The sequence below is a fragment of the Gopherus evgoodei genome, unplaced genomic scaffold (assembly GCF_007399415.2).
Source record: "Gopherus evgoodei ecotype Sinaloan lineage unplaced genomic scaffold, rGopEvg1_v1.p scaffold_38_arrow_ctg1, whole genome shotgun sequence".
In the NCBI taxonomy this organism is placed as follows: domain Eukaryota; kingdom Metazoa; phylum Chordata; order Testudines; family Testudinidae; genus Gopherus; species Gopherus evgoodei.
Window position 1 is genome coordinate 1,772,788 of NW_022060059.1, and position 25,585 is coordinate 1,798,372.

The following is a 25,585-nucleotide window of genomic DNA, read 5'->3' on the forward strand; positions in this document are numbered from 1 at the left end:
AAGGATCACAGTCTACTGAGCCATTTTCATCATAAGCCAGCAAGGGAGGTGAGGAGAAGCTATCCTCCCTTGCAGTCTCTGTTGTCTCCCAGTCTCATTGATTAATCAGGGGGACAAAGTGGGTAGTGGGGGGAAGCCCAGGCCCGCCCTCTACTCCGGGCTCCAGCCCAGGGACCTTAATAGTATCAGCTATGGTAGTTGACCTTTTAGGAACAGGACATGTACAGCAGCCCCCACTTCCTCAAGCTCCACTTCACCCTTACCTCAGGGCCTCCTTCCTTGTGCCTGATATGGTGTGTACAGCTGAGTCTCTCCAACAGCGCAACTTCTCACAGCTCCTGACATGCACGCCCACCTGACTAACTAGGAGGCTTTTAACTAGTTTCAGCCAGCCCCTGACTGACTTCAGGTGTCCCAATCAACCCAGCATCCTCCCTGCCTTTCAGAAAGCTCTTAATTGGCCCCAGATGTCTTAATTAGAATCATAGACTATCAGGGTTGGAAGGGACCTCAGGAGGTCATCTAGTCCAAAGCAGGACCAATCCCCAGTCATATTTTCACTCTAGTTCCCTAAATGGCCCCTTCAAAGATTGAACTCACAACCCTGGGTTTAGTAGGCCAATGCTCAAACCACTAAGCTATCCCTTCCCCCTGGAGGGAAGATAATTGACCTGAAGCAGCTGCCATTTTCTTATCCTGGTACCAGGGATTTGTTTAATCTGGGGCTAATATATCTATCTCCCACTACTTTTCTATAGCCACCTGGCCTTGCCCCGTCACAGTATGTCCTTGGATAAGCCAGTCATCGAGATACGGGTATACCTATACCTATCGTCGACGGAGGAAGGCTGCCACAACCACCATACATTTGGTGAACACCCGAGGGGCCGTGGAGAGACTGAAGCGAAGGACTGATAGCGTTCATGGTCGACAACAAAAAGCAGGAAACATCTGTGTGCCAGATGAATTGCAAGGTGAAAATATGCGTCCTTTATGTTGAGGGTGGTGTACCAGTCTCCAAGATCCAGCGTGACCATGCGGAATTTCAACTTTACTGTGAATTTGTTCAGTCCGCGCAGGTCCAGGATAGGCTGCAGCCCACCCTTTGCCTTGGGGATTAGGAAGTAATGGGAGTAAACCCCCATGCCCCTTAGCTCCCTTGGCACCTCTTCGACTGCACCCATGGCAAGGAGCATCTGCACCTCCTGGATGAGGAGTTGCTCGTGAGAAGGGTCCATGAAGAGGGATGGGAAGGAAGGATGGGATGGTGGGGAAAAAGAAAATTGGAGAGAGTATCCCCTTTCCACCATGCGAAGGACCCAACGATCCGTAGTTATGAGCAACCAAGCATGGTGGAATGGGATAAACGATTCAGGAAGGGTGGGGAAGAATCCAGAATGAGGTCCAGTACACTGTCCTCGGGCATCCCTTCAAAAGTTTTGCTTAGAGCCTGCCAAGGGTCTGGACAGGCCCTGGCTCTGCCCGGACTGGTGGTTACATGGTCTCCTCCTGCCATCATGGCCCCGCCTCCTGTAAAAATCCTGCCTCGGCCAAGGAGGGGGATAGGATCATTGAAGCTGGGGCTTAAAGGATTTTCAGTGGGTATTCCTCCACCTCTATAACCTCCTCCACTTGGAGGTTCATGTTATGTGCCACTCTACGTCATAGGTCCCGGTGGGCACAGAGGTCTATTGAAGGGGGACCCGAAATGGCCGTTCCCACTACCGCTTCATCTGGTGACAATGAGGAAGAGGGCATGGGAGGAAGAGGATCGACTGGGGCCTCTTGCTGGGTTGTGACCTGTAGATCAGGGCCAGCTACCTCTGCATCCGGATCAGGCACTGGAGTTGTGAGAGGGTCCGGGGGCAGAAGGGACATCCCTGCGGCCTCCATACCCCCATGCTCCCAGGAGCAGGACGGCTGACAGTGGCCTCTGGCACTCACAGCTCCAAAGAGGCTGAGCGAGATGCCCCAGAAGGAGCACCTTGGGCCTGGTGGTACACCCAAGGCATCCAAAAGGGCCATTGAGTAGACCCCTGAACAGGACCTTGTCCCTGCACCTGCCCGTGACCAGCCTCAGGGTCCAGGTAGCCGTGGTCTGAAACACGGGACCCTGTGTCTGATCCTGTTGAACGAGAGGCAGAACGAGAGGGCCATGGTGGTGCTAAGTGGGATTGCACTGGTTCATGACAGCGCAACGTGGATCGGTGCCACGAGACTGGAGAGCGGCACCATGGCCTTGGGGAGCGGTGCCAGGACCGAGACCGGTGCTGAGGTCTAGACCAGTGCTGGGATCTGGACCTTGTCCGAATAAGGGACAATAAGGGACTTATGGGAATGGCGTCTGGATCCGGACCTGCTCCTGGCCAGAGACAGGTGTACGGAACAATGCCAGAAGTTTGAACGGTGCTGCGAATACGACCGGCGCCGTGGAGAGCGAACAGCACTGAGAACAGGAATGGTGACGGTGGATGAATAAGGGCTGGCTTGCCCCGTGAAGGTACCACGTGGACCAGTGCTGGAGCCTTGGACTGTTGAGGCGATGCCGACACGGTCATGGCAATCAGATCCCTTTTGGCCTCAAAGGCATGGAAGGAAGCTGGACTTTGACCACACTGCAAGCTGGGGAGTCCAGGTTCAGTGGACTCAATGGCTCAGACCTCGGTGCCAGAGTCAACGGTGCCGAGGCCACCGCCTGTGTTCCCTGGCATTCCGCTGTGGGACAGGGATCTGCAGGCGCATCCAGAAGAGGCAGAGTCTGTTGAGGTGGACCAGCCCTTTCCAGCTTCTGGTGCAGCTTCTGGACAGGCAAGTAGGAGCGGTGCCAGACCGATAAAGTTTGCAGTGCCGGGAAGCACCGGTGCCGTGGCCCTCAGTCAGAGTCTAACTGCAGTACCGTTCCTCCTGCCAAAGCAGGGACATTGTACACCGAAGCACTTGGTGCCGAGTCTTGACTCGCCACCGGAGGCTGGGGGCTAAGAGCCACCTCCATAAGGAGCTGTGAAAGTCCTGCTTCTTCTTGATCCAGTGATGGAAACCCTTGGAGATCCCGCACTTCTCTACCTGGTGAGATTCCCCCATACACTTAAGGCAAGAGTCATGGGGGTTGCCCGTCGGCATGGGCTTGGAGCAGGAGCCGCAGGACTTAAATCCCGAGCTTTGGACATTAGCCCAACAACAATGTGGCGGGGTGGGGGTGAGAAACCCCACACCCCTAAAAACTGCAACTAAACTACAACTATGACAACTAACACTATAACACTATAACAACTATGTACAAACAGCAATAAGAGCGCTAGAGAGAGTGGAGTGTTGGCTAAGCCAAGCTCCATAGTTCCAAAGACCATAACGGGTGGTAAGAAGGAAATGAGGGGGCACTGAGCCAGCTGGGGTATATATCCAGCACCATGAAGGCGCCACTCCAGGGGGCTCCACAGCCAACCCACCGGGTGTTGCTAGGGTAAAAATTCTCTGATGATCGTGCACACAGTGCGCGCACAACTAATTGGAATCGATATGAGCAAGCACGCAAAGAAGAACAAGGAGGAATGGTCTCAAGTTGCAGTGGGGGAGGTTTAGGTTGGATATTAGGAAACACTATTTCACTAGGAGGGTGGAGAAGCACTGGAATGGTTACCCTAGGGAGGTGGTGGAATCTTCACCCTTAGAGGTTTTTATGGCCCGGCTTGATAAAGCCGTGGCTGGGATGATTTAGTTGGGGTTGGTCCTGCTTTGAGCAGGGGGTTGGATTACATGATCTCCTGAGGTCTCTTCCAACCCTAATCTTCAATGATTCTATGACATGGAGTTTTTTTTTTATCTCCATGGCTATACTAAACATCAGAGGGGTAGCCGTGTTAGTCTGGATCCATAAAAGCGGCAAAGAGTTCTGTGGCACCTTATAGACTAACAAACGTATTGGAGCATGAGCTTTCATGGGTGAATACCCACTTTGTCAGATGCATGCAACACATGTCATGCATCTGACAAAAGGGAGTATTCACCCACAAAAGCTCATGCTCCAATACGTTTGTATGGATATACTAGAATCTGATACCACTGAAAAATTGGAGATAAACACCAATGCTGTGGACCAACATATTCTGAGACACACACCCTCACTAGTGGGCAACAACAAACGGCAGGAGGACCACTTCTGGATTTACCAATTTAATAATTGAAACTTTAGGAAGCATTAAGCTTGTTAAAGCAGCAAGTCCAAGGCTCAGTAACCTCAGTGCACATTATGCTTCTAACCAGCAGCCCCTAGTCTGTCTTCTTGGTGCACAGATTTCCTTGACTAAAGGGTTCTCTCCTTGTAGCTGCATCCGTGGGGTTCTCCACTCATGTTCAGACTGATTATTCTTCATCTCATCAGCCACTCTCATGGCATACAACATACACAACTGGCTCTGCCACAGTGGTTCCTCCTGCTGTTGTTCTCAGAACATTACACATGCCTCTCACATATTCTGGCCATACCATCCTAAGAGGAAACTTCGCTACTCGTTCCTGCATCATCAAAATTCTTCATGCCTCTTCCCCTGTGCAGTGCTTGTCCAAATGAAGACCACTGTGCTGTTTAATAAAAGACTTCCCTTTTATTGCCTCTCTGTGCCATACATTCATCTAGGCTATTATATGCCTGGTAGCAGTGAGGCACCAAAATGAATGGCCTTCAGGCAACCTCCCACTTAAGGGGAAGCTGGTGTTCTAATCAAGCATAAACTATAGAAACAGAGAATTTCAGAGTAAAGATCACCCATTGTCAGGTGCCAACCTATATATGGCAAACCTGAGAAGGATCTGGATTTTGAAACATAATTCAGGGCCGACCTTTCACTAGACAATTGACTTTTTCTCTTTTCTACCACTTCAGCCCATAAGCCCCATACCTCCTTAGCCTGTCCTCTCTCTTTTATCATGCCACTTCCCCTTCTCTCATGGGAGCATGGCAAACTGTACTGTCTGAAACCAGTCCAACTGTGGATCATCTGGAGGTGATTTCTAACAGATTTTGAGGTTGTGTTCTTCCCATGATAACAGGGAGTTTTGTGCCTGAGGGATCCTTCATTCTGCACTAGGCAGAGGAAGCAAAGATCCAATGATTGCTCATATACCAATGTCTCCACCGCATTAACATGTACCATAGTTCTATGCAGCTTTAATTACACAAGCTCTTTAACCCAGGGTCTCTCTTCACTTCTCGAGAAGTTACATGAAGGAGAGTAAATAGCATATTTACAAAAGATAAAAGCAAGTACCTGTTTCCAGTGTGCTCCAGTCGGGGATCCTGGCACATGTCCAGCTCTGGCGTAGAGTCTACGATATCCTGAACATCAGACCATTCATCACTGCTACCCATTCCTACCAAAGATAATGCACAGATAAGAGACATATCCAGAAGAAAAGGAGGCCAACAGTTGTTCCACTCTAGGGACTGTATTCTCTGACTGGTCTTAAGCCTCTTTGGGTATCAAAAAGGATCACGAGGAGCACTCTCAAGATTGCTATGGTACCATGTGCAAGGTGTTAAAAAGGTTAAGAGTGTAGATGGATTTCTAGTGAGTCACAAACTACAGCTGGGAAGGCTTGTTTCAGTATTCCTGGGGAAAGGTAGAGGTGGGATCTACCATCATGAATAAGTGTGAGAAATAGGGGATTCTTGGAAGCATGCCAGTGGCAATACCATCAGTCAGTGGGTGGGGTAATGAAGTACTTCTGGATATTAAACTTTAAGCTCCAGAATTCTAAAGGTAAATTTGTTTTAAATAAGGTCATCTGTTTTGGGACACAGTTAAGGTCAATTAAGAAAGACTCAAACACCAAATAAAGTCCTTTTAATCTCTCAGTAAAAACCTCCCTCTTATTTTGCAACATTATAAAAGATATAAAAACACACAGTAATTTAATGTATTCTATAACAAAAATTATTAGTGTTATAAATCATGACTGAATCACTTTAAATAGGAACAACTTGAGTATACAAATTCTCATGCTTACATCTTATTTAACTGTTAACTAGAGTGAAATTGTGAAATGGAAGTAGCAATGTACTGAATACATGCAACCTAATCTGTTTCTAATGTGATGTATGTTCTGGAATCATTATTTAATGAAGAAGAAAGATGAGGCTTCAAATGACTTAAAGAGTATGCAACAAATTAAACTGTTTAAGAACCCAGTCTTGAAGTTGTTCCATACAGGCAGACCCCACATAAGCAACAGGGTCTGCCTACACAGAAATTCTTGCTGGATCCTGGCCCTACTTCATAAATGACACTAGAATTTCAACTGCACCAGATATGGAGTTTATTGACCCTGTAAAACAGCTTCAGTGTTGAACTGCAGTAACTCCTCACTTAAAGTCATCCCAGTTAACGTCGTTTCGTTGCTGATGAATTAGAGACCATGCTCGTTTAAAGTTGTGCAATGTTCCCATATAATGTTGTTTGGCAGCTGCCTGCTTTGTCCATTGCTTGCAGAAAGAGCAGCCCGTTGGAAGTAGCTGGTGGGGGCTTGGAACCAGGGTGGACAGGCAGCCCCCTATCAGCTCCCCGCTTCCCTAAGTTCCCTGTGTGGCAGCTGCCCTAATATTAGGGTGTTCCTCTCCCCCCTGATCCTGCCCCCCTAAGGCAATCTACTTAGAGATGTTCAGCGTACTTAAAGGGGCAATGCACATGTCTCTCTCTCACATGCACACGGGATGTGTATCTCTGTCTCTGTCTGCCATGCTGCCTTGTAGAATATGAGGCTACATTAACAACGTGTTAACCCTTGAGGGCTCAGCCAAGTGCTAGTTCATCATTTAGCAATAAGGCATTCCCTGGGAAATATCCCACCCTCTGACTCCACCACCTCAACCAAGCTTCACAATCATCATTGCTGTGTACAGTATTAAATTATTTGTTTAAAACTTATACTGTGTATACATATATATAATATAGTCTTTTGTCTGGTGAAAAAAAATTCCCTGGAACCTAACCCCCCCATTTACATTAATTCTTATGGGGAAATTGGATTCACTTAACATCGTTTCGCTTAAAGTCACATTTTTCAGGAACATAACTACAAGGTTAAGCGAGGAGTTACTGTATACAAAACCCATGATACCTTTACAGTATTTATTTCACTGCTTCAGGCTATCAATGTGCAACACTTGGCAACATTTGTCACGTTTTAAGACAAACATGGTGTGCATCTGTTGCCAGAACAGGGCTCCTTATAACTATGGTTCTCAAGTTTCTAATTTTTAAAAAAAGTTGAGGAAGATTTCCCCAAATTTTGAAAATGATTATGATTTTACAAGGAAAATCATAGTCCCTCTCCACTCCTTTCGGAACACTGGACCTTGGTTTCAGGAACCTGTCTTCTCCATTCTGCTCTGATGCACTTGTATCACCCACATTTTAACTCTAGCTGCAAAAAACACACAATATTGAAATGTCAAGTAAGCCATATTTGCCCCGAGCACTGAGTGCTGCTCCTAGGTTTCATTTATTAAGGACATGGCAGAAATAACAGCTGTGGCAAAAGTTTCAGGTATCAGGCTTGAACATGGTCCTTAAAAAGGTGTTCAGTTCCCTTGAATTGCTCTAGGGATGTATTAGCAGGAAAGTAGTAAGCCAGACACAAGAAATAATTCTTCTACTCTACTCAGCACTGATAAGGCCTCAACTGGAATACTGCATCCAGTGAGTACCACGGTGTAGGAAATATGTGGACAAATTGGAGAAAGTTCAGAGAAGAGTAACAAAAATGATTAAAAGTCTAGAAAACATGACCTATGATGAAAGATCAAAAAAAATTCTTTGGTTCAGTCTGGAAAAGAGAAGATGGGGCAGGAGGAGGGTGTCAGGGAAATATATCAGTGTTCATGCACATAAAATGTTATTATAAAGAGGAGAGTGATAAATTGTTCTTATCTACTGAGGACAGGACAAGAAATAATGGGCTGAAATTGCAGCAAGGAAGTTTTAGGTTAGACCTTAGGAAAAACTTCCTCTCAGGGTGGTTAAGCACTTGAACAAATTACCTCAGGAGGTTGTGGAATCTCTCTCATTGGAGGTTTTTAAGAATAGGTTAGACAAACACCTGTCAGGGATGGTCTAGATAGTACTTATTCCTCCCTTTCTCAGTGCAGGGGACTGGACTAGATAACCTACTGAGGTTTCTTCCAGTCCTACATTTCTATAATTCTAACATCTTCAACAGAGTTATAGTAGGGATGAATTAGCCTCTGTGTATCAAACTATATGCCTTTAATATCCAGGCCCCAAATTCTGCCCTCAGATCCATCTTGACTTCAGCTGGAGTTGTACCCACATATCTGAGGGCAGATTTTGGACCCAGAAGGCTACTGAAGTGTTAATTAGGTTTGATGTCACATGCACTCCTCTATAATATCTTAGGAGCTCATGCCTCATTTATCCCAAATTCTAAAGTCTATTTGTGCATGGTAAAAAGCAGCAGATGTTATGCAACCAATATGGACTGACAAGAATCTTCATTCTCGGGGGGGAGGGGGGATTTCTGGCCCATTCATTCAGATACTTTCTCCTAAGCAGTTCACGTGGATCAAATTAATCCAATCCAATGCAATTCCACTAGCCTTCATGGAAATGGAAGACACTCCTCCATTGATGATGACTCCCCAGTACAAACTTTCTAACCAATATCCAGCAGGTCTAGCAGCAATTTTAAACGTGACTGTACTGAAAATTATTTAAAGTGTGTTGGAGTTGCAGCCCTCTGCTGCTTCCTGTAGTGGACTGCAATGTATTTGGCAAGGGCAGAGGGAAGACATGCTGCAAAACAGATTTATCCTGAGTGTAAATACATTATCACCATTGGAATTACACCAGCGATGGCCTCGTATACTTACTACTAACTTTCTCTTGCTATGAGTCAACAGTGTGACCTTGTAGCCAAGAAGGCTAACAGCACATTGGGCTGCATTAGTATGAACATTGCCAGTATATCGAAGGAAGTGATTATTCCCCTCTATCCAGCACTGGTGAGGCCACATCTGGAATACTGCGTCCAGTTTTGGGTCCCCCATTACAGAAAGGATGTGGACAAATTGGAGAGAGTCCAGCGAAGGGCAACAAAAATCATTAGGGGGCTGGGGAAAATGACTTACAAGGAGAGGCTGAGGGAAGTGGTCTCATTTAGCCTGCAGAAGAGTGAGGGGAGATTTGATAGCAGTCTTCAACTATCTGAAAGGGGGTTCCAAAGAGGATGGAGCGAGGTTGTCCTCAGTGGCAGCAGATGAAAGAACAAGGAGCAATGGTCTCAAGTTGCAGTGGGGGAGGTCTAGGTTGGATATTAGGAAAAACTATTTCACGAGGAGGGTGGTGAAGCACTGGAATGGGTTACCTAGGGAGGTGGTGGAATCTCCATTCTTAGAGGTTTTTTAAGGCCCAACTTGACAAAGCCCTGGCTGGGATGATTTAGTTGGGGTTGGTCCTGCTTTGAGCGGGGGGGTTGGACTAGATGACCTGAGGTCTCTTCCAAACCTATGTGACATTGCACTCCATATGTTTTATGGAAATATGCTAATGAGTATGACTATAATGTAACTGGAATATGCTTCATGCAAAAGGTCTCTTGTAAGGTATCATTACAAAGCTTATAATCTACTGAGTGTATTCATCCTATGTGTATGTATGTATGTATCTTTCTTGTATGTAAAGCTAGAAATATGAAGTATTACTCTGAAGTCCTATTGTAACTATGCAAAGTGTGGGCCATTAATGGTGGCTTAGGATCTTGATGGCTTCCATTAACTAGAACAATTGGTTGTAAATGGCTCTGTTTACTTGTAAGCCTTCGTGTGTTCGTGTGAGTCAGGCCAGAAAGAATGGAGGCTTGGGGTCTCATAGGACATGTGACCATATCACCTGGTACTGGAATCCATCTCAAACCTGATACATTTCCACTTAGAAGGAAGGGTGGAAACTCAGGGAGAGGAAGGATTCCCACCTTGTGCCAAAGATATAAAAGGGGATGAAACAGAACAAAGGCGATGGCAGTCATGAGAAAACCCCTACTTACCACCTGAGCTGGAACTAACAAGAACTGTACCAGGGGAAAGGATTGGGCCCAGACTAAGAAGGAGTCTAGTCTGTGAAAGAAGCTTATTGAAACATCTCTGAGGGTGAGATTTACCTATATTCGGTTTCTTAAATGTATTAGGCTTAGACTTGTGTGCCTTGTTTTATTTTGCTTGGTAACGTACTTTGTTCTGTCTGTTATTACTTGGAATCACTTAAATCCTACTTTTTATACTTAATAAAATCACTTTTGTTTACTAGTAAACCCAGAGTATAAGTGATTAATACCTGAGGGAGCAAACAGCTGTGCATATCTCTCTATCTGCGTTATAGAGGGCGGACAATTTATGAGTTTACTCTGTATAAAATTTATGCAGAGTAAAACAGATTTATTTGGGGTTTGGATCCCATTGGGAACTGGGTGTCTGGGTGCTGGAGACAGGTGACTTGCTGAGCAGTTTTTGGTTAAAGTCTGCAGCTTTGGGGCATGGACGGGTCTGTGTTGCAGCAGACTAGTGTATCTGGGTTAACAAGGCAGAGTTCTGGAGCCCCAAGCTGGCAGTGGAAAACAGGCTCAGAGGTAATTCCAGCATGTCAGATGATGGTCCCAAGGGGGTCTCTGTGACCGAACACATCACACCCTAAAAGTCTATGATTCTCTGACAGTTTTTGCCAACTCATACAGGTGAGATGGAGAACGGAGAGAGCTGAGACTTCTATGTCTGTCTCCCAGTGCTAATACTTATATTTACTGTGCTGGCTTAACTGACATCATTAAAATGATACCGACTTATTGGTTAGGCACTCAATATGTAAGTAATTCTTGAGGAACTACATTGCCCTCTGCCAGCCAGGGGACGTTGATCCTGATAGCAAACAGGCTGCTAATATAACTACAAAATGAGATTTCAACACTGGCATCCTCAGCCAAAGGCTACAGCACAAGATTTTTCTACTGTTTTGTGGTTTCACTTTGTCAGGAACTCATTTGGGAACTTTACAAAAGAAATTTCCTCTAAGTCAGTTGTAATAAACTTGGAAACTGGATCCATGTCAATGAATCTTTTATTTTTCCTCCAAAAAGCAAGCATAGTCCTACCATCAAGCATAAATGAGCATATCACCTACCTTTATTCTCCAACTGTATTCTTCCAACTGTATCCTTAATAAACAGAGAGCATTGTCTTTCAGTTGAACTAAGCTAGTTACTCCTTCAGTCCCCCCAGACCTCCTCTGGTATTTGATTTTACAATGCCCATGTATGCCTTTTATTAAAGTGGGCATGCAACAGGTTGGCTAGCAAAGACTATATACAGAAGAATACACTTGCCATACCTATGCTGACATTCCTCATCTCCTGGGTGACCTGAACTTCCATGTTCCTGCTGTTCCGCTTTTCCCGTGCCCTCTTATTGTTCTTGTCTGTTCCACTGTAGTCACTGATGGGTTGCAGACTCTCGTTTAGGGGCGTGACAGCAGCAGAGGGCACAGATGAGGTTGGTGTGTTGGACTTTGTCCCAGTGGTGCTTGGAGTGGCAGCTGCAGAAGACTGCCCAGATTCAGACATTTCATCATTTGGGCACTATGACAATACAAAGAAGGAGAAAACGGAGAGGAAAAAGTGCATCTGTATGTTTCAGATAATTTCTTATTTACTGGATTGATGGATGCCTTGTAGCAAATTATGGAAAATGAGTACCACAAACTGAACACCCAGAGCTCATTGTGCCAGCTTAGCACTGCAAATGAACAGCAAGTTCCTGTACAGAACTCAACAAGCAAATCCAACTTGGTCTAAATATTGATCCCCTTCTTTTTTTATTACCAACAAAGATGGCATTTCAAGTCTTCAGAAGTTACGTGAGACATGAGGCCTATTCATAATGGAATGTGACCTGATTTTCAAAGGTGAAAAACAGCTGCACCTTCCCTTGACTTCACTGGGATTTATGAGTGCTCCGCACTTCTGAAAATCAGGCCAATGTCTTCCAAGATACCCAGTGCAAGAAAGAAAGCACAATCATTTCTTCTATGAAGCAGTTTCACAGATGCTCTGGATCCATCATTTCAGTAGGTCATTGGCACAGAACTTGTTTAATAGATTTCTAATGCTACCACTTCATTTGAAGGGACAGGTAAATATTTTTTATACTAGGCAGCTGAAGTAAAGCTGAAATTGTCTTACTTCATTAGTAGGGGAGAACTACATGTCTGTATTAGCTCACGTAGAAGCTAGCCAGGCATGGACCCAGGATGACAACATATGTGGTTCTCCCCAACTGGATGAAAGACAGGACCAAGAGTTCAGAAATCAAAAGATGTCATAAATAACCCCTTGAGATGTATTTCCAACCTGAAATGTGCTCAAACAAGTCCCTGTTCAACATAAATTATGGTCCCATTCCGCATCCTACCACATCCTGAAAAATACAGGAAGCTTTCAAGAATACTACAGCATTTGATGCTGCACTCCCTGCTTGCCAATTAAGAAAGCACTGTTTCAGACTCAGCCAGATCACCTTCTCATCAGTGACCAATTGGCCTCAGACCCAAATGAGATCTCCCAAGTCTTCTTGGCAGGGTTTCTAACCTTCCACCCCCGTACCACCCAAGACCACTTAAAGCATTTCCTGAAAGAGCATAGCAAAGTGAACTTCTAGAGCAACATATTACAATGTTTTCCACTTGGGCGGAAAAGCTATTTGATATATACCCACCCCCCAATTTCCTTACTATAGTTATTACCATCCTTATTTGCATCTTCTCTTCTGTGCAGTTACTAGGAAGCTTCTGCTTCTACTTAGTTTGTTAACTGCGCTTTAAAACTAGGTACTACCTTTTTAGACCGCACAGTCTTGAAATTGTGATGTTGTCTGCACCTCAGTTTTTTGGAAGTCTGTGTTCTACAGTCCTTCTTCCCAACAATTTCATGATGCAACAAAACAGTTTCACATGGGATGAGAACGAGGATAGTGAAAAAATGGCAATGTAACCCTTGGCAGCCATGCTTTCTTTAAAAAAACAAACCATACCCATTATTGACATACTACTTTAATTAGAAACATCTTAAAGTCTCCCTGTCCATGCTCATTCCTGCAGTATCCTTTTGGATACTGCAGTAAGGAAACCAAGTGTCCTGTGCCACATCCATTACCTGATTACTTATGGCACAGACACTGACATTGAATTTCTTTATTTTTTTACAATGTTGCTATCAAATTTTATCCACTTTTTTTGCTTGACCTTTTTGGATTGTGAGCCCAAACAGCACACCCACTTCTCCTGTATGGATGTTCAGATCACAATCCTGGTGCATTAAATGGTCATTTGTGAATCTACTTGCTGATTTGGGCATCAAATTTGAAATATGGACATTTTACTTAGGCTGCTATATTTGAACATTAGACTTCTTACAACTTTTTAAAATTCCTATTCTGGGTGCTTCCATTCTAATGTGCAAAGGCAAAGTATCAAATCAGAGGGTTTCGTGGACAACTCCAATGCATTGGGACTTAACGTTACTTTGACAAATACCTGCTACTGCACTCCCAAGGCCTGGAAGCAAAGGGGCTAAAAATGCACCATTATTCAGTGTAAAATGTAAATAAAACCACATTCAAAAACACTAAACCACCGATGCCATGGGTGCTACTCCTATTCCACATCTATCTCAAAAGCATGCCCCATGCACTGCTGCTTATTTATATAATTCTCCATTCAAAACACACTCATGGGATAACCACCATGGTTACCATACACCGCCAGTTATGCTTCTTAATTTTCCACTTATGTATGGAATATTCTCCACAGCCAACCAATCCATTTTGGGAATATCCACTCCAAAACCCTTAGATACAGACAAGCTATTCCTTTTAACCTTCCAGGAACTCTACTAGACACTGCTGATATATTCCTTCTACCCCACTCTACCACCAAATCTCCCTCACTCACTAGCTATCCTACAGTCCAGGGGGTGATCTCCATAATCCTTCACATACCAAAGGATACTCTCCATAGCCACCACTTACCTAGAATCAGACCTGTGAGCCTGCTAAACTTCACATATGTAGCCGTGACCTCCAAAATGCATTGTAAAAGCCCAAAATTCATAGGAGTAATATGTCACCATGAGTAGCCACAATTCTATGATTTTAACACTGAAAATACAGTACATAAAAACAAACTCAAAAAGCATTAAGGACTAAATCTACAAAATATAAAATGTTAAATGTAAAAAAACAAAAGCAAAACGAAACCTAATCTAGTTACAAAAAGTAAGATGCAAATAAAATAATAATAATAAATAATGATAATAATGAAAATGTAGAAATATTTATTAATCAGACTCTTGAAGATGAAAAATCAGTTCAGAGAGTTAGAAGAAAAAAGATCAGGCAGGTAAGCTATCAGTGTGCATCTGATAGCAGTGGAACATCAGCTATGTTCCCAACACAGGGAGAACTTAGAGCACCACAAAAGAAAAGCATAATAAAGTCACCATAAAGTATTTGCAGCACGGCAATGCATTTCAAAGGCCAAGCAAGAGCATTTATTAAATAACACTTCAAGCAGAAAGTACTGCCTAATAAAGAGCAATTAAGAGGTTTGCATGTGGGATACTTCCATCCCAAACAGTGAACCCATTACCACTTAGTATCCTTCACTGCCCAACACTTACTCATGCTATATCTTCCATAAGCTATGAATTATTCTGCTTTAGGATATCTACCTTAAAAACCTATGCATGCAGGATTTTCCATAACCCACAGCCTAACCCACCCCCTAGAGGCTACCCTCCTTAAACTCAGTGTCCCATACTTGGGCTTTCCTTAACAAGCACTGAACATTTATCTCTGCGTTACCTGATGGATACACTCATAGCTGAGCACTGTTAGCAAAGCATAATATTTTCTTTCCATTATAAATTGATTTCTTTGCCTGATACAAGATTAACAAATTAAAAAAAGATACAGTTAGTAACTTCCACTGCCTGAACTCAGAATTCAAGGTTTCTATAGTTGTATTTGAATTTCTGATGAATTTTCCTGAAATGCAGAGAGTGAGTTATTGATAAACTGCAGAAGCTTTTAGTCTCTGTGCTACAAAGTACAAGTTAAAACAGCAGCCTCATCAAGTCTATTAAAATGGATGCAACTCCATCGTTCTCCCTACTCTCCCCTGCAAAAGATACACACAATTGATTAAATGGAAGTGTTAGGGAATGCACTGTCATGGGGATAAACAGTGCATGCAAGCTTTGGTTGGACTGTGTCTCCTAGCAGAGGAGCAGCACAGGCAGAATTCAAATCAGTTTATACAAAAATGTTGTGCCATTTCTACACCCCTCCATCCTTGATCATACCAGTGCATTGTAGGACTCTTATCCCAGTTCGCAGCACAGCTCTCCAGAACAGGTGCTTTTTGGAAATTTGCAAATTCTCATGAGATCTGAATGGTATTCTGGGCATGTTGGCCAAGTCCTATAGTTTCCAGGGTCAGTGTTCCATAATACTTTTATATAATGCTGGGGGTGATGCTAGGGATACAGATGCTGGAGCTCGTTCCACAAATCAGTTATTGAAAGGAGGAGCAGAGCATTACAGAACAGCGGTGGGAGGGCCAGCAGCACTAGTACAGCTGCAGCACTGTGACTTCTTGTTCACACACGCAGATCACCAGCATAGACTGTGAAGGTGACATAAAGGCTTGCTCCACAGTGGCACAATGCAACCAGCTATACCAATCACTCTATAGCAGCTGAGTAATTTGTATAAGGAAACAAAGCATTTTAGATGCACTGTAGGCATTAGGTGTTGCTACCATCAGTGGTGGTGGCAGCACCTTTTTTGTCTAGTGTACATGAACCCAAAGACAGGAAGATTAAAACAAAGATCAACTAGAAAGGGCAGATTATGGCACAGCAGCACAGTGCCCAGCCCTATGAGATAGAAAGACACAGTTCCAATGACGAGGCAGAAGATTGGTTCCATCATTTCTGCTCCATCAGCAGAAAACACTAACTAGCAGGAATTAGAACTGACAAAAATTTGAAAGTGACAAAAAATGTGAGTTGTGTCAAAACCAGTCCTCCAGCCTACGTCAAATTTATCTGCATCTGAAGGTCTATCATCCTACCCAGCGTTCTAAGAAAGGATCAGATGTACAAAAGAGAAAGGCTGCAAAGGGTTATGGACACATGGCGGTCTCTGTCTTTATGAAGATGTGGGATGCTATTGACAGTGGGAAACCCTTGTTCCATGACAATCTATAAAACCTTGTAGCTGGAGTTGGACTGCAGCTGGCCGAGGTCACTCAAGTGCCAGTGGTCCACTGTGGGGATGATCTTGGCCCCTATCTGCCCACGTACCATTCCATCAGCAAGGGGGAGGACATTCAGAGAGTTAGGACGTTCCTTCCTGCAAAAGAGAGAAAAAAGGAAGAGAGAAGAAATGATCTATTAGCAAATCCACAGGATCCTTATGGTAAAGAAAGTTCACAACCAACACAGTGACTCATGTTTCACATGACACTAGGGCTAAATCACATTCCCACCCCTGAAGTGCTGAATTAACTCCCACAGTTTGAATGAGTAAGCACCTGATTCTGTGATTCAAAATTGGGTTGTCTATTGCTAGGCTACATAGATGACCCTTATCATAGAATCACAGAATATTAGCATTGGAAGAGACCTCAGGTCATCTAGTCCAAACCCCTGCTCAAAGCAGGGCCAACACAAACTAAATCATCCCAGCCAAGGCTTTGTCAAGCCAGGCCTTAAAAAGGATAGCTATTCCACCACCTCCCTAGATAACCCATTCTAGTGCTTCACCACCTTCCTAATGAAATAGTGTTTCCTAGTATGTAAACTAGACCTCTGCCACTGCAACTTGAGATCATTGCTCCTTGTTCTGTCATCTACCATCACTGAGAACAGCCTAGCTCCATCCTCTTTGGAACCCCACTTCAGGTAGTTGAAGGCTGCTATCAAATCCCCCCTCACTCTTCTCTTCTGCAGACTAAATAAAACCACTTCCCTCAGCCTCTCCTCGTAAATCATATGCCACAGTCCACTAATCATTTTTGTTGCCCTCCGCTGGACTCTCTCCAATTTGTTCACATCCTTTCTGTAGTAGGGGGACCAAAACTGGACGCAATACTCCAGATGTGGCCTCACTAGTGTCTAACAGAGGGGAATAATCACTTCCCTCGATCTGCTAGCAATGCTCCTACTAATACAGTCCAACATGCCGTTGGGCTTCTTGGCAATGAGAGAACATTGCTGACTCATATCCAGCTTTTCGTCCACTGTAATCCCCAGGTCCTTTTCTGGAGAACTGCTGCTTAGCCAGTCGGTCCCCAGCCTGTAGCGATGCATGAGGTTCTTTCTTCTTAAGTGCAGGACTCTGCACTTGTCCTTGTTGAACCTCATCAGATTTCTTTTGGCCCAATCCTCCAATTTGTGTAGGGTATTTCTAGACTCTATCCCTACCCTCCAGAGTATCTACCTCTCCCCCCAGCTTACTGTCATCTGTGAACTTGCTGAGGATGCAATTAACCCCATCATCCAGACCATTAATCTTATCTCTTCATTAAAAGGCACTGTCAAAGTTGGGTTGCCACACAAAAATTGTTGACCTACCAGGCCAACGATCCAATTATAAATCACCCCTCTCAGGAGTGTTTCTTAGCATCAGATTGAGCCCTCCTGTGGAGAACCCATAAGAAGGGGTGAAGGGCCGGAGACTACAGAGACTGACTTACTGACCCCTTCTGTGGTTGGAAAAGTTGGGATTTATAGAAGGGGCTGAGGACACAGCCACCCAATTTAAGCAGCATTTCCCCTTGGGAGCCATGTCACAGAGAATATAGTCCCCTGCTTCCTCCTCCTGCCCCAAATATGATGGAACTTTGACCCCACTGAGCTCTGACAGAGTGGCCTTCATGGGGTCCCAGGAACGGGCAACAGTAGAGGTGGCCCTCCCACTTCACCTTCTGTCTTTCTCATCTCAGATTTGAGTGTGCTCCAATTACAATCCAGCCTCAGATATTTTATTATATATAATTAAAATGTATGATTTCATACAGGAAAGTGGCAACTACATGCAGTTGTCACCAGTCCATGAAACATACGAGTGTGTCATCACCCCTACTGGTATATACATTAAACTGGCTAATGTACATGACAGCTCCTTCTACTGGTACGTGAGAAAGCCAATCAAGCTGCTGCTTTAGCACATCAGGCAGAGGCTTGTGTTTTCAAGAGCAGGAGATTCAGAGGTTGAATCCAAAAACCAAATGAGCTCAGTGTGTTGAGGTGATCAGAGGTCTGTGTTTACAGTCCTAGACTGTTCTGAAGGGCTTCTGTATCTCCCAAACCTATAAACCTGCCTTACCACACACTGGCAAAACACCGACACTGTCTGAGTGGGACATATACAGTAGAATCCTGTTTATCGGCGCCTCCATTATCCAGCTCTCCATACTAACTAAAATGGGACTGACAGCTCAAGCCCTGGGCAGCGGGGTTTGGGCTGTCAGCCCCCTGTCTCCTGATGTCTGAGACCTGCCATCTGGGGGTGAAGCCTATTATCTGGATTTTTGGTGATCTGATCTGGCCCCGGTCCCAATTATATCGCATATATGGGGTTTCACTATAATGTGTTTCATTCTCAGTACTTCCCAGAATGCACCTCAACTCACTATCTCGGAGTATAGCCTGGAAAATGGAATTCTGTGATCTGAATTTATCTGACCAGATAAATAGCCATTTCATTATTCTTTTTAAACTTTAGAACTTTATTGAGAGAGCCTCCTGATTTCCAAATCTAGGTAACGTAGATCCTCATTGAGCAGATGCACCTTTAAACTTCCTGGGGAACTAGGCTGGTGGAAAATCAGATCCAGGATTGGAGAGCTGCTACAAACTCCTTTGTAGTTCACTTTCCCTCCCCAGCTGGGAATCTGGGCTTTTGTTCTTTGTTTAGCATAGTCTACTGTGAAGTACTGAGCACTCTTACAATGCTGTCTATGTAATAAGCTGTGGCTTCCAAACAGAAATCTCGAGAGACTGCATAATGGAGGGTGACGTAAGGGCTTTATCAGTATGTGTTTGGGAAGGCTGCATTGCTCATGAGTGGCAAAGCTGGTAGTGAGTTATGCAAGCCATCCTAAAGAAGTGCAGATAAAAATCTCTTCTATTGCACTGTCAGGTTCCTAGTGCTACTATCTATTTTGCAGAAAAAAAAAATTATGTCCATGTGCAGAATAAATGTTGTTACATAACAAAATTTATGTGGTGGGGGTGGGACCAAGGGTTCGGAGTGTGGGAGGAGGCTCAGGGCTGGGGCAGAGGGTTGGGATGCAGGGGGGTTATGGGCTCTGGGGTGGGGCCAAGGATGAGGGGTTTGGATGCCCCCCAAACCTCTCTCATCACAGCAGCTTGGGGCCGGGGGAGAGGCACCTCTGCCTGGGCTCGGCAGCTCCAGCAGGGGGGGGCTGGGCCAAGGGAGGGGCTCCTTTCCCGGCCACTCCAATGGGCCAGTGGGCCTTGTCTGGGGCAGGGGCAGGGGAGGGGCTCCTCTCCCCCAGCCGCAGCAAGTACGGGGCAGGTCCTCGCTGGGGGCCTGGCTGGGATGATTCAGCTGGGGATTGGTCCTGCTTTGAGCAGGGGGTTGGACTAGTTGACCTCCTGAGATTCCTCCCAGCCCTGATATTCTATGATTCTATGATCTTATGATATAGCAAGGGGTACAGGTAGAAGAGGTTGCACCAGAAGAAAGCATCCACAAGCTCTCTTTCACCAGGGACACATAGCTGCAGATAACCAGAGCAACCCAAAGACCAGGGAACATAGAATGGCCAGAGGATGCACTAATTTAGCAAATGCTCTTATCAGACTCCATTAGCAGGACTCCTATGGAGCTCCAGATGCAAATTAAAGATGACCCACCTTGCAGAATGAGCCCAGGAGGGGAGGCCAGTGTTGATATTGCCATCTGCCCTCCCTTGGGATCCATGTCCCTTCCCAGGGCTGGGGCCTAGTGGGCACAGGTGTGTGTGATTTACCCTTCTACATGCCAGAACTGATGATTCTGGATCCTCAAGTGTTTGGTTTTTTTTAAGCACTACCAGCTGTGGTCAACCCATTACCAGAAGTATTTGGCTAAGGGGCAAGATGAGGAGACAAACTGATCAACAAATTGGTATTAAGATGTAACAGAAAAAAAAAACCCACCAAGCATACAGGTTTGTTGGAGTTAATACATTAAAGGCAGGGCAGGAATAAAGGGTCAGTCTTTTCCTATCAAATCAGACATGCGTCCTTTCTCAGGAAGGCTCCATGCTGTTTCTGTGGAACACTGGTCCTGTACACGGAGAACATTTCTCCAGGGACACAGCCAAGAGGCCATTATAACTGCTCCACTTGTGACTTGCATGAAGTGATTGTAATGGAACCTGAGGCCCCTGAGACATGAGCAAATGCACTAACACAGGAGCTGACGCAATGGGTTAAGGAGTGTGCAGGCAGCCTGGAAAGAGAGATTTAATTTCCTTCTGGAGAAACAAAGAAAACACTCAGTAGCTCCATTCTCAGCATTGCTCATATGAAAGCCAGAACATGCTGTGCTGATTTGTCAGTCCATTGTGCTGCCATGACAGCTTCTGATAAGGCAGGGAAACTGTGCTGGTAGGCAGTTGCTGCTCGCTGTGTCCCATCTGGGATTGGCAGAGGGCTGGGAGGGCATTTCCCAAGTAGCCTAGCAAAGAATTTTGGGATGCTGCTTTTTTCCAAACAATCTGCATTATAATCTGGGCCTGTGGCTCCCATTATTCACAAATGGACATTTCATAACATATGGAAGAATCCTCTGATACAGACAGCACATAAATGATATCAGATTCATAGGTACATTGATTTGGTTTTGTTTTAGAACTGTTACCCAAAAGGAGTCATTCTAAAATGTCTGCTACTTTCTAATGTTAACAGACACTATAGTTCTGGAGACAATTTTCCAATATTGTACAGTTAAAGATGAGTTGTTGCCTATCTATACGGTATCTTTTGCATACTCACCACATTAGTGATGGCCATAGTCATGTGACAAACTACATTCATCACACACCTCTGGCTGCCTCACCTGCATTCTCCTCACTAATCATAGAATATCAGGGTTGGAAGGGGCCTCAGGAGGTCATCTAGTCCACCCCCTTGCTCAAAGTAGGCCCAATCCCCAACTATCCCAACAGCTGTTACTCAACCCCAATCTCCAAAGTGACAGTTTAAAAAAAATGCTGTAATAGGATTTACCTTTTCCTCCATGACTGGCGATGACTGCAGTGACAAACATAGCAGCCAAAACAGAGTGGCAACCGCACAAGAAGCGAGACAAGAAAACAACCATTAGAGAGCAAAAAGTCATGCAAGAACATGTATGTGTATGTGCTCACACAAATACACACCTGAGCAGTGATGGAGACACTTACAGCCCCATAAACATGCACCCTACAGCAGATACATTACATACATGCACTCATAATCACAATGTGGAAACACACACTCTCTCTCTGTACGTCTCTTGTGCATACATGTACACACTACTCTGTGCTTATACAACTTCAGTCATAGTGACAAGCAAACATACCAAGTGTATGTATGGGCTCACACAAATAGGCGCCTATCTAGCATATCACACAAAACACACTTGTGACACTGCACCCCATATTCTTCACAGTGATATTATGATGATATTATTATGACATAATTATGATGTATGTTATGCAAGGTAAGTCATGTGAGGTGTCATTGGAAAAGTTATGATTTGCTTAATATGATTATCCTATTTGTATGCATGTAGCATTTTTGTGTCTCAAGTTATGAATATTAACTATGTATCTGTATTTCAAATATAGTTACACCTGGATAGTGCCCACTAGACAAGATGCTTTCAGTCTAGATAGTGGGTGGGGAAGGGCCTATTCAGGGCAAGGGGCCATTAGGAAAAAATAATAGGCCTTAGGAGAAGCTTATCTCCCACGAGGTGAGCCTTCCTGTGAACGCTACAGACAGGCTCCAAGTAATGGCTGCTATGACTCTACGAGTACATGTGATGAGACCACATGTCTCTGAACTCCATCTTGGGATGTCAGTCACAGACTGGATTGGGATCCAAGCTTTGGGAACAAAGGGTTCCCACCATGTGCAAAAGCTATATACAGCAGGGAGTGACATCATCTGGGGTTCTTCAACTCCACAGACAAGAAGGCTCCTGGAAACACCTGAGGAACAAAGACTGAACTGGGGGAAGTGCTGGACTCAGTCATGCGTGCCTGGGGAGCTGGGAGTTGCCTTAATTTACTCCTGGGGGAATTATGCACCACTGCGTATGCACAGAATTCATGTCCCCTGCAGATCTGTTTGCTTCCCTGCAGAAAAATGACTTTCTGACAGGGAAGCAAAGGGAAGCTACAAAAGCAATCATGCACCACTCCCCACGTACATTGTTTCAGGCACTCAGAGCAGCCGCCAGAGAGGTAAATCACTTCAGTGCTGCGGACACCTCAGCAAGTGGCTCCTACCCTGAGCTGGGATCTGCTACTAATCCTGGCTGGGCTGGAGGCAGGAGAGGATGGGACTTCCTTTTCCCCTGCAAGGAGTGTTTGGGGCTGTGTCAACCCAGCTCCTGATACCTCCCCCAGCTGCAGGAAGCTCAGCATCGTCCCCTGCTTCCTGCCCCCATCTCTTCTCATTTGCGAGGGAGGTGTCCCCGTATGGGGAGCTGCTCCCCCATCCACCCAGCCCCTGTGCATCTGGATCTCCTATACCCAGACACCCCCATCAAGCCTCACCCCGTACACCCAGAACCCCTCTAGCCCTCCATACCCAAACCCCACCCCAATGAACCTCAACCTCTGCATCTGGAGCCCCCTGCACCCAGACTCCCTGTCTCTGGACCCCCACTCCTGCCCCACACAACACCCCCCATTGAGCTCCCTGCACTCAATCCCCCACCCAATATGTCCCACCCTGAGCTCCCACATCCAGACCCCTATGCCACTGACTCCCAACTAGCTGCACCCAGACCCCCACCCCATCAAGCCCCTGCACCCAGACCCCTCTGCTGAGACCCCCACACCCACACCACTGAGCCCCAACCACCTTCACCTGGAAGCCCCTGCAGAATCCCATTGCCCTTGCACCTGGAACCTCCTCCCCAATAAGCCTCTGTGCATCCAGATCTCCACACACACCTAGACCCCCCACTGAGCTGCCTGCACCCAGATTGCCCCACACAGAATCCTCTCACCCCACATCTGGATCCCCCCACACTGAGCCCCTCCACACTTGGATTCTTGCCTGGTTGAGCCTGCCTGCCCCACACCTGGAATACCTGGTGCAGAAGGGCAGGGTCCAGGATGTTTCTGGGGCAGGCTCAGGCTTTGTGCTCTGTCAGGGTCGGGTGCAGCCTCACTGCTGAGTCCAAGTCCTGGGAGCAGGGGGCTGCAGGGTGATCTCCCACCTTTGTGCAGCCAGTGGCCTGTGCTTCCCACTGCTGAAGCCTCTGCATTTATTTACTGATAAATAAAACTGGCAGAATTTAAAAATATTGTGTGCAGAATTTTTATTTTTTTGCACAGAATGCCCTAAGGAGTATTAACTGTAGCCTACCTATGCAGGGGCTGGTCAGAGAGCCTGCATGTAACTGCAGCTGGGTGTGTCCCTACCTATATGTGTGCTGGTGAAAGTGTAGGCTGGAGGGCTTTGCATCTTGTCACAGCAGTACAGTGTGAGAGTGAGCCCACGGTGGTGGGGCAGGAGGCTCCAATGGTACCCCAAATTCCAGGTGGGACCCTTTGGGGGAACCCATCACAGCACCCACCCATCCACCAAAGCAAACAGATGAGCTCATACGAACACCCAAGAATGCAGTGAGAGGTGTACACTTATGTTTCCCTCAAATACACACCACAGCAACAAAGCACACAAAATATATGTGCTCATTTATACTCATCCATTCAATGACGCAGAACACACCCAACATAAATACATATGCTAACATGAACGTGTACTAGAATGCCACACATACAAGGGCACAATGCAAAGCTTGGAATGAAGGAAAAAGTCCTCTTTCAGTTAATGGTTTACACAAACTCAGGAGCCACAGGTCACAGACATATGATGGGTCTCTTTTTTCTCCTCCCAGGAGGCTAGCAACACACCAGAACTCAGAGGCACTCAGATCGCTACTTGTGCAGTACAGAGCAGGAAATTCATGCTGACAGTTTTGTCCCTCCCCAGTGAACTGACAAGTTATCACAATTCTTGAAACTTTCTATCATGCATCCTTTCCCCAGTGACAGCACAAAGCCACATTTAGCTAATGTTTCTTGGACTTTGGAAAAGGGAAATGTGAGCAGAATTAATTCAACCTGCATCATGCAGCCATGCTCACATCACTTCCTATCTAATTTTGGCAGATGCCAATGGCAGGAACCACCAGTCAGAATACAGAAGGCCTGATTCTGCTGTCACATACAGTGGTTTTACACTTCACAATGCACTGACTTCTACGGAGTTTCTCCTGTTTACTTTGGCGTAAGTGAGAAAGGAATCAAGCCAAAGGTATCTAATTCCTAGCACTACGCTGATGAACAGGGATGTGATTGGGCTATGAAAGTATACTGCAAAGCGCTCCCAGTTCTCATGGGTCAGGAAATAAAAGAGAGAGAAAAACAGACTTATGTAAAGAAGAGTTTTAAACAGGAGCATCTGCTCCTCCACTCCCAGGAGTGTCTATGAGCTATTGGTTCTTTAACTCCACAGTGAGTTGAAGACTTATTAGGGTCCTGTTCCAAAGCACACTGCAGTCAATGAGAGTCTTTCCATTAACTTCAAAGGATTTGGAATCCGGCTGTTTAAAAGTGCAATACTTGCAGATTTCCAATGAGTGCTTGAATGGGCATTACAAGTTTGTTGAGAGTTGGGAATAGCCCCCTCTCTCCATGACTCTAGGGAATAAAATCTGCCAAGAGTTACAGTGACAACTTCCTTTAAAAAGGAAAGATTATTTTTAAAAAGATTATTTACATTTTATCTTGTATTTTAAGTCCATCCATCCTACCTGTTTCGTCTCCCTAATGCATCTGTCATGCTACTCTAGCTCCAGGTTTTTCAGGTGAAGCGGATACAATTTGAGATTATCCACTTAGATGCTGCATTCAAACTATGCAAGGGTTAAGAGAATAGCCAGGAGGATTGGCAAGTAGCACAAAACATGATCTTCTGAGATCATTCACTCCTATTCTACTGCCACAAGCATAATTTACAGTTTCTGTAGAAAGTGTAACCTACAAGTGACCCTTATATCAACTAACCTATTTAAAATGCTCTGTGGCCTCTTGTAATTCCTCTATCGCAGATATACCATATCAGATATTTCATCCAGAAGGAGCAACTGACTCCCACTAAATAAAGGGTAAAACATCCCCATCCACTTAGAAATAATTGTGACTTCTCTTTGTATATGTATATG

The 25,585-nt window shown here is 45.2% G+C and overlaps 1 protein-coding gene across 23 annotated transcripts in view; it reads right to left on the reverse strand.

Annotated features, from left to right (window-relative positions):
* The window catches only part of MAPK8IP3 (mitogen-activated protein kinase 8 interacting protein 3), a 175,464-nt gene that overhangs the window by 79,555 nt on the left and 70,324 nt on the right, over positions 1 to 25,585 (reverse strand). For 12 of the 23 annotated variants that reach the window (XM_030545662.1, XM_030545646.1, XM_030545650.1 and 9 more), the window contains exons 5-8: positions 21,364 to 21,387; positions 16,330 to 16,471; positions 11,391 to 11,637; positions 5,265 to 5,367 (exon numbers count right to left, since the gene is read on the reverse strand). In XM_030545662.1, the coding sequence (XP_030401522.1) occupies positions 5,265 to 5,367; positions 11,391 to 11,637; positions 16,330 to 16,471; positions 21,364 to 21,387 (516 nt within the window). The remainder of the gene's footprint in view (positions 1 to 5,264; positions 5,368 to 11,390; positions 11,638 to 16,329; positions 16,472 to 21,363; positions 21,388 to 25,585) is intronic. The other 11 variants (XM_030545661.1, XM_030545658.1, XM_030545660.1 and 8 more) reach the window with 3 other exon arrangements.